Source organism: Fukomys damarensis, unplaced genomic scaffold, assembly GCF_012274545.1.
Source record: "Fukomys damarensis isolate Sample0158 unplaced genomic scaffold, DMR_v1.0_HiC HiC_scaffold_15, whole genome shotgun sequence".
Classification (NCBI taxonomy): Eukaryota; Metazoa; Chordata; class Mammalia; order Rodentia; family Bathyergidae; genus Fukomys; species Fukomys damarensis.
Window position 1 is genome coordinate 50,185,354 of NW_022900927.1, and position 10,063 is coordinate 50,195,416.

General features: G+C 37.7%; 1 protein-coding gene across 4 annotated transcripts in view; it reads right to left on the reverse strand.

The window, feature by feature from the left end:
* Positions 1–10,063, reverse strand: part of CUNH12orf50 (chromosome unknown C12orf50 homolog) — a 31,891-nt gene that overhangs the window by 20,075 nt on the left and 1,753 nt on the right. For all 4 annotated transcript variants that reach the window (XM_010629790.1, XM_010629789.1, XM_010629788.1 and 1 more), the window contains exons 2-3: positions 8,838–8,957; positions 8,380–8,500 (exon numbers count right to left, since the gene is read on the reverse strand). In XM_010629790.1, the coding sequence (XP_010628092.1) occupies positions 8,380–8,500; positions 8,838–8,849 (133 nt within the window). In that variant the 5' untranslated portion in view covers positions 8,850–8,957. The remainder of the gene's footprint in view (positions 1–8,379; positions 8,501–8,837; positions 8,958–10,063) is intronic.

Consider the following 10,063-nt stretch of genomic DNA (forward strand, 5'->3'; position numbering starts at 1 on the left):
GTGTAAGAAAGCTTTGTATAACCTAAGGTTTCTTCTGAGAGTGTTATAGTTTTAGTTATTACATTCCATTTTTTGATACATATTCAGTCAATTTTTGTATATGATAATGTGAAGAAAAAGATTTTTTCAAGATGAGGCTCACCCTTTTAAAGTAGAGCTGCTTCTGTCACACTAAACTAAGACACGGTGAAGGGAAGGATGGTGGTCCAAATACCACAGACTTACTGTTCTGCGATTTGGGAGACTTTTTCTTAATGTTACTTCATTTATTGTACACTCATGAGACAATGTCCAGACATCTAATTCTTTTAATATGCAATTTTTACCATCTGTGGTCATCTGATTGCATTGGGTTTATGCAGCTCTTAATATCATTCTGAAAGTTGTCCCTTAATTGCAATTTTTAAAATGCAAACAGAATTATTTATAGGTTTCTCAAATTATCTATCATATCTTGAAACAAATGACTAAAATTTTAAAATAATTTTCTTCCAGTTGCATGTTGTTCCATGAGATACTAAAACCTCTATTACTAGATAATATCACAAAATATTCCAATTAAAAGCCTCCACCTTTTTTCAGATTATAAAATGTTTACGACAGTCTAACTCTGGTAGCAAATATTAGAATAACATACAGCTTTTAGATTGCCTTAGCCCACTTGTTCTTCCATAGCAAAACAATTGGGTGATTTATAATCAACAGAAACTTATTTCTGTCAATTCCAAGACCAAGGGGCTTGCTGTCTGCTTGGGGCTCTCTGCTTCCACAGTGGTGCCTACTTACGGTGTCCTTGGATGGGACAAATTCTGTGTCTTCACATGGCAGAAGATGGCGGACGCAAAGATCACAAAGGGCCAAAGCCTTTTTTATAAGTGCTGTAATCCCATTGCGGAAGGAGAAGCCCTCCTGATCTATTCACCTGCTAAAGCTCCTACCTGTTGCTACTACTGCTTTGGACACTGAACACTCCTCAACATGAATTTTAGAGAAAGGCAAACATTCAAACCTTAGCACTCTGCCCTGGAATCCCCAAATTAATCTTCTTCTCTTATATTAATTATGTTCTTTCCATTCTCGTAACTCCCAAAGCTTTAACTTATTCCAGCATCAACTCAAAAGTGTAAAGTCCAGAGTCTCATTTAAAAAACATGTAAATCAAACATCTCTCTCCACCTGTAAGCCTGTGAGACTGAACAGATTATGTGCTTGCAAAATACAGCAGTGGACAGGCATAGAATGGATATTACCATTTTCAAAGGGAGAAACAAGAACAAGAAAATAGTAATAAGTTCCAAGTATATCCAAAACCCAACAAGACAAAAAACCTTAAATATTATGGATTAAGAATAATATTGTGCTTTCTGTACACCCTGGAGGAGGGGAGAAATTGTGTTCCCAAGGCTTCGGGTGGATCCTACCCCCGTAAACACAACCCAGGCGGCAGCTGTCACAAACTGGAGCTGCACATTGGAGGCTCTGTGGTTCTGTGGTCTTGGGGTGGCCCCTCGTTCACAGCTCCAATGGCATTACCCTTTGGGGCTCCCAGTGGTGGTCCTGCTCACATGGCTGCACCCAGCACTGCCCTAGTAAGAGCTTTCTTTAGGGACCCAGCTCACAGACAGGGCGCTGAGCCTCCCGCTGCAGCATCCTTTGAAACTTCGGTGGATTAACCCTGCCTCCATAGCTTACACTACGTACTCTGTGTACCTACAGAGTTGTCACCCTACAGTCACCACCAAGGCTGATGGCCGACACCTTCCAGAAAGGTGGCTGATCTCAGCCTGGTCTCTCCGAAGCACAGCAGGGGTCACTGAGGAGCGGCACACTCAAATTCAGGGCAGCAGATGCTGAGTTCCCACGAGTATTCAAAAGCCTTCTTTCAACAAAGTTCTGTCCTCCAGGCCTTGGCGTTCTGGGCCTTTGAAGGGAGTGGCGATACGGGTGATCTGCAAAATACCTCCCATTCTTCTATGGGCCATTCTTTCACGTCTCAATAAATAGCATCTGCTTCCTTCTACCTATGCTAAGATTATCGAATGATAGCTTCCCAGTACCCTTAGTACTCTGTCCTTAATCCAGTTACAACTTTGCCAGGTTAAGAACCTTCCAAATCTTTATGTTTAGCTTCCTCCTAAATTACAAATTCATCTCTCTGTCTCTTCTCACATTTTTCTTAGTCAAGGGAAATAGCACCGGTCAGCACTTTGCTTAGATGTTTCTTCTGCCAAATATCCCACTTCATCACTTCTCTTTTCTACCTTCATTCTCGTTGTACTGTCATGAAATGTTCATTTTAAATGGTCAGTATTTGTAAAATGTTGGAAATTATGTTTTTGCAACTGTTTAAACTTATGAAAATTGTAACCAGGGCCAGGGATTTAGCTCAGTGTTTCCACCACCTGCCTCACAAGTGCAACAACCCAAGTTTGATCCCTGGTACAAAAAAAAAAAAAAAGAAAAGAAATGAAATGAAAATTTTAACCAAAAAAATTTAGGGGAATAGTTCATCAAAAATAAAGAGCTGTTCTTGTTATATTTTTCCATTCATTACACATTTCCATTTGGTATATTAAATATATATCAGAAGATGATAAGACAAGACAGGAAAGAGCATATTTAGTGAACAGAAACTACCCACTGAGAAACATGAACAATTAAAGTGATGAATTCTTTGATTCATCGGCTGATTATACTCAGTAATCAAGTAATGAAATAAAACTTGAAACACTTATTGGTTGAGTTTGCTTCTCTCCAATGATTAAAACAATGATGTGCTAACTGGCTGACATGCATTATTTTGCTTGTATTGATTTGCAGTAACTTTCCTATTAGACTCCAAATACCAGTGGTCTTTGTACTATAAGGAGCTACTATAATGCCTTTTCCATGAATTTACACAAGTTAATTCTTTTCACCTTGATTTACCCAGAGCATAGTTTTGTGCCACTAAGATCTATTTTGGCATGATTAAATATATTTTATATGACTTTCTGGAAAAGGATGTATAAGTCAAAGATGTCGAGTTTTTGTTTAGGAAAGTCATGTACTTTTCATTTTTATTTAGCCCACTTAGTTTGAGTAAGGATTATTTTGGGGCCTCAGAGATTAATTTTTCTCCTGTTCTGAATAACTGCTAAGGATGAGCATGATTTTCATATCATTAGATTAGATTTGATATTAAGGCTTTAGGTGGAAAAAATTGCTTCTGATATTGTTAATTTAGAGTAATGTTTGATGATGATAATGCTAATACTGAGAACTTGCTCCTTGCAAATAGCTGTAAACTACTGGGTCTGAATCTATTGACTGTCTAACACAACCCCTATGATATAGGTGGTATTACTATTTTTATCACACAGATGAAGAAACTGGATCACAGAGATTAAGTTGCCCCACACTGGCAAATATGTGGTAAATTGAGATTCTAACCAGGTATGAGCTTGACCAGTGTCCTTAGTTTTTACTTATTTTGTGTCCAGGGTCTAGGTTAGCAAGACCCTGTCTCAAAAAAAAAAAAAAAAAAAAAAAAAAAAAAAAAAAAAAAAAGCCAACTAGCTCTTTTGCAAGAGTTGTTAAAATCTCTGCATCTGTGGTCAGCTCTGTCCTTAATCTCTTCAATTAAGACTCTTCAATCAGTCTGTTGTGTTTTTCTTCCTACCACCAATGATAACCTGGAGTAGATTCGGATCAGCATGTAAGAGCAAGTTTAAAATTTACAGGAATTTTCCACACAAACTGATACACATTGGAGTCTGAAATTGGGCATAGCGGAAACATTTTCTCCTTGGTATGTAGCAAAAGCTACCAATCGGATTATTTATTTTTTACCTTTTTAAAAACCTCATTCTCGAAAAGATCCTGTTCTTAAACATTTAGCAGTATGTAACTGCTTATAAGAGGGAGTGTCGATTAGTACGAATGATAGAGTACCTCATCATGCCCAGACATTTCAAACATGAACAACTACTTTCTACACACTATCAACTTCCATAACAAATTCCTTTGAAATATATGCTAGATACACTATCATCATAATGCACTATTTTCTGCTATGAATATTTTTGATGGTTAAACCACAAATATTAGAAAAATAGGTTTTAAGAAATTTTTGCATGAATAATTCAATTATATATACCAAGTAAAAAGTTTTTATTCTGGGAATTGGGAACGACAGTTCCCGTGTTTGAAAGAGTTTTAAAAGGTGCTGTTTTTTTGTAAAATTCACAGAGCAGTAATTCTTAATTTTATTTCACTAATCACTAATTCTGTAATACACTCACATGGATGGTTAATGAATAAATTACATTGTATCCGAGAAGATGAGAAGAGACATGGCAGTGGTGGTGAACCTATGACAGGTGCTACAGCAGGCACACACAGTCCTCTTGTCAGGACTTGAGCCAAGTTCCCTCACCATTGCCTCAACAGCTGAGCATCAGATAATAGTGCTTATGGGACAGAGTTGGCCCTCTGTGATAAATGCGTTTCATTTCGGGCACTCAATCCTTACAATTTTGCCATCACTGGGATATAGCAAAAGTAAAGTAGAGAAGACTGGAAGTGTATAAGGAGAGGGTGGGAAAGCTGACTACATTTCACATAGCCGGATCCAAGGCGGAAAGGTCATGGTACAAAGGCACAGTGGGGGAAAGCTGCTCACCCGTGGCAGCCAGGAAGCAGTGGGAGAGGGTGAGTTGAGGACAGGAACACACCCTCCCAGGTCATGCCCCTGTGATCTACTTCAAATCAGGCCCCACCTCCTAACTACACAGGCAGCCATGCTCACCAGTGAATTAATGCGCTGATCGGTTAGCATTTCCATGATCCTACTGTGGAGCATTTTAGACCTAAACTACAACAGAATCTTAGTTTGTTTGGAGTACAGTAAGCAAGTATATGAGTTGGGAGATAAATTTAGAGAGCTAACAGGGTACCCGATCAAATAGAGTCCCTTTTGTAAGCTTCTATGAGGACTCTGTATTCTCTGAATGAGAAGATATTGGAAGATTGTGAGTAGAAGAGTGACACCTGTTTGATGTATCAGAATATACCAGTGTATTTGAGTAGACATAAATGGGCAAGAGATAGAGCAGAGAATACAAGAGGCCACTGTAGTCATCCTGTTATTGGATGGTAACTGTGCATTGGCTCACGGGAACAGTAGGAGGGTGGCAAAATACACAAGATTCCTATAAGGATTAGTTGTGGGACATGACACAAACTGAGAATTTGCAGATGATTCAGATGACCTAAACAACAAGGATGAGATTGCCATTAAAATGAGATCGGAAGAGCTGCAAATGAAGAATGTGGCAGGTTAGAACAAATGGAGATAAAAAACGTGTTAAGTGTAAAATGTTAGTAGTCAGACAAGAGTTGAAGATGAACACAGAAATCTGAAGTTTGAAAAGTTGAACATAGATATAAATTTAGGAGTCAATGACTTGTGAATCCATGTTAAAAGATAAATGTCTGGATGAAAGCCAGGTGTGGTGGGACATACCTGTAATCACATCACTCGGGAGGCAGAGACAGGAGGTTCACCTTGAGGTCAAGGCCAGCCTAAACTACAAAGTGAGACCTTTTCTCAAACAACAACAATAACAAAAGACTTGAGATTTCAAAGTGTAGACAGAGAAAAAGAGATCCAAGGACTAACTCATACTACACTGCACATGTAAGGGGTTGGATGAAAGATTTAAAACCCAGCAAGATTAATAGTAACAGAGTAATACGATGATTTAAGGAAAACAAAATCAGGATGGTGTTAGGAAGCTAGATAAGAAAATTAGCCAGGGCATGGTGGTGCACGCCTATAATTCCAGCACTCGGGAGGCTGAGGCACGAGTATCACTGTGAGTTCGAGACCAGCCTGGGCTACATAGCGAGTTTCAGGTCACTTTCAACTACATAGTGACACCTTCAGTTCATGAATGCTTCTGTTCCCAAATAATTTGGTTCTCAAAAGCAGTCCATACTGCGGCCATTTTCCCCAAAAATTATAAAACAAATTAAATTCATATTAAATATTCACTAAAAATTGACAGAGGAGTACTGTGAGAGTGACAACAAACTAAGCATTGATTGTTGAAAGACAAAGAGAAAATACCTAGATGGATGTAAACATAAACAAACAACATCTACACCGAGAGTTTGTAAAAAACAAAATATTATCCCCTGACTTTAGATAACCACTGGAGGCTTTGAGGGAGAAGTGCCAGAGAACAGTCTGAAACCGGCAGTGAGGACCAAGGAAACCTCTCACCTCACTTCCAGAGCCATGGTTATACTGATCACTGGGAGCACTGCAGGAGGAATAGCACCTTCAGAAAGAAGCTCCTCTAGGAATGTCAAGATGAAGAAATAATAGAGAACTCTGTTGATTATGGGAGGTTGGGGAGGGTGAGTGAAAATGACAGGAGACGGACAGGAGTGAGTCATTTATGAGAGTCTCTCATATTGATCAACATAAAGAATGAAATAGCCCCGCTGAATTCAAAACATAAGTGGCTATGATGAAACTGTGTTGGAGAGGGAGGTGTGTGGGGCTCCTGCTTGTCCCCTATAGATTGAGTTAAAGAGGCTTGAAAAAGCAGGTTATCATTTCCATCATTTGGCTGCTATGGTGGGTTAGAATGCTCATGGGAAGGGCTTGGTCCCACTGTATGGATATAGATTTGACGCTGTTGAGCGGAAGCCTACTACAAGTGTCAGGCTGGACCTTGTCACCTGGTGAAGAAGAAAAGGCAGAAAGCAGTTACTTGTCTTCAATGTGCAGATTCTATCTTTAAGATGAGAATAATAAAGCTTGTACCCAAGCACTCCCTGCTCTCAGGCCATGCCTTATATTGGGGAGCCCCATAGTTGTCTGGTACATAGGCATTTCACCCTTCTGCCCATGGAGTTTTTGTTTTTCTCTAGTCCTAAAGGAGCTAGTTTAAAAGATAGCAATTTACCTATAGAACACTAGGGAGCAATCTACTAACCAGATACAAAGACTTCAGTACATTTTATTTTAAGAAATAAAATCAACACATGTAAACTAAGGGGGCAAAGTTAATCAGATACATGCAATAAGTGTCATCGCAATAGGTTACCTGTCAGTAGTCATCTATCCATCCCCCAGCCATATATCCAAACATCCACTTTTACTGAGCATCAGTGATCCAATCACTGGGAAAAACGAATGGTAAGGAAAAAGCAATGGTAGTGATGATCCTCACCCTGACATTTAGTCTAGTGAGGGAGAGAAACACTGATCAAGGTGTTAAATGAATGATATGTACTATGAGGTCAGAATTTTCCAGAAGCACAAAAGAAGAGGATTTAAATTTTACACCCATTTGTCAAAGATTATCCAAAGCCATTTTTTCAAATATCAAAAGGACCAAGATCCTGCAAGCAGATTGCTAGAGCTTTTTCATCAGAATAATTTAGAGTACGAAAAGTAAATTTGTGACAGCATTAGGGAAAACTTAAAATTTCTGTTGTTGTTTGAGTTGTGATTTGATCTTTTTTTCTTAGATTAAAGTTCGTAATACATAATGATTTATTTCTCTTGGGAAATTGGTACACATACATTTAATATCTTCAGCTAGGTTCTTCCTGTTCACTGACTTTGGCTACACTGTCTTCTGTTTCCTTTCTAGAATCTACTTCAAAACTCAGAAATTTGTCTCAGTATCATTCAGTTGGATTGAATTGTGCCATTTCTTTTGTCAGAGAGATTACATTTTCTCCACAGTTATAGTCTCAGGAAGAACCACAGCAGACAGCTGCTCTGCTAGAAACAGAAGTGCATAACTCAGCATGTCCTCGCTCTCCCACTTGTGAGACAGGTTTCTGACATTCACAAGGAGCACTGTGAAGGTCATAACCTCTGAGCTTGGTTCCATTGTTTGGAGCTTTGATGACACAATCTTCTGCTTAATGAAATCCATAGTCATCTCACTTTTTCAGGTGAATCAGGTCTGTTTTAGATACACACAGTCAAAGAAAGTTGAACTTTTTTTTTTGGTCTTATTTCCTTCCTTCCATCTTTCCTGAACCAGGGATTAATCTGCGGGATTCTCTACCAGTCCTTTTCATTTTTTTGTTTTGAGACAGTGTCTTAATTCCCCAAGCTTGCCATGAACTTGCAGTGCTCCTGCTTTAGCCTCCCAAGTAGTCTGAATTACAGGCATGCACCATGACGTCTGTCTTCTTGTTAACATGCTGGTTCAACTCATGATTCTAACTAGAATCATCCCAAATCATCCATTGGCAAATAAACTGCATTGGTCACTTTGTCATGTTTTAATGTGTCATTCTGTGCTGCTACTCCAAAACCAGATTATGATACAATACGCCCAGATTATTCAATAAAAATATACTCACTGCTACTTGGTGGCAAAAATAATCCATTGATATTTCGAGGTTTGCTGTGATAAAAAATACAACTTATCTTCACACAACCAAGAGGTTGAGTTTCCCAGAAGCATGAAATGCTGCAGTTTTGCTAGATGAAAAATGTGGGGGAAACGTAATGAATGATTAGATGCCATATTCACGGTAAATAGAATGTGCTACAACAGAACATAATGTGACAAAAACAATTGCAATTATCAATCTAAGATCATTTATTTCCTGGCTTTTCTTGTGTCCGTATTAAAAGACACAATAGATGTTTCTAAAACATCTTTTAGTTTTCTAAGATTTTAAGTTAAACAAAGTGAACATACCTAAATTCAATAATGGCAGGAAGAATAATTTTCCCTATCCCATTGTAAAAGTATAACCCAGCATTATTGAAAGGAGATGCTTTTAACAAAAGTGATGAGACTGAATAATTTTACCTGCATTTCCATGTGTCTAAATCTGCAAAGTGGATCTAAACATTTTTTCTCTCTCCATAATGAGCACACAGTGTCACTGCCAAGGGCTTCTTCGCAGTGTCGGAATCGGCACTGGGAACCCTAAAAACCAGGAGATCATGAGCATAAAGAACTCAGTGCTTTTATGTTAATGTTCATCAATAATGCATTGCTAATTAAAGGAATCATGAGTACATCAAATAAGAATCATAAAAAACATACTAACATTATAGAACAATAAGTCTATATTTTAAGAATTACTTTATGTTTACAGAGAGTAATAAGAAAATCTAATGATTAAATAATACAACATGCCATGAGTTGCTTACCAAATTTTTTTTTTGCTATCATCTAATCCATAGGGTTCACTTAGAACAGAGATATAGGAGACCAGTGATACAGTGATCACAGTTCAGCAACAGAATCATCTACTTTCTTTCTGAAGAAAGCCAGTTAAATATTTTAAGAATCACTAGCCATGTTCCAACTTTGGAGATTATCTCTATCAAGGAATCCCTTTATTAGGTCATCTGACTTGTTAGTCTATAGAAAGTCTGTAAAGTATATTTATCTGGAGAAAACTAATGGAGTTTAAATTTTATGTTATTATAAAAGTTTTAATTACTACATTATGCTACATAACATATATGACATGTCCTTGGCCTAAAAAGATTAACAGTTGTAAATACATATGTATACTGACATATTTATATTACAACAAAAGTAGAGATTATTTCAATGAGCTGCTATTAGTGTTTAAAAATAAATTCAATGTTATTTTATACATAGATTTACAGCTGTAAAAATTGCAAGCCACTGTTGTACATAGAGAGTAACATATGATAAAAATATTTCATCAAATTCTTTTCTCTTTCACCAACACAGGTTTGGTGGTTGTTCCTTATCTTTTTTCTCCCTCCTGTTTCTGTCTTCACTCTTGTCCCCTTTGAAAAGTAGATTTGTGTATTCTTCAAGTACAGGGTATTGGATAGGGGCTTTGAAATCACATAAATGTGTATTGGTATTCTTAGATTCATTACATATCTATAGTCACAAAACTAATACTTAAGTAACCTCTTTTCTGCCCCAGTTTTCTTATTTGTAAAGAAGAAAATAAAATACCTTCCCCTAGGGCCAGGGATTTGGCTCAGCAGTTCGGTGGCCTGCCTTGAGTTCAATTCCCGTACCAAAAAAAAAAAAAAAAAAAA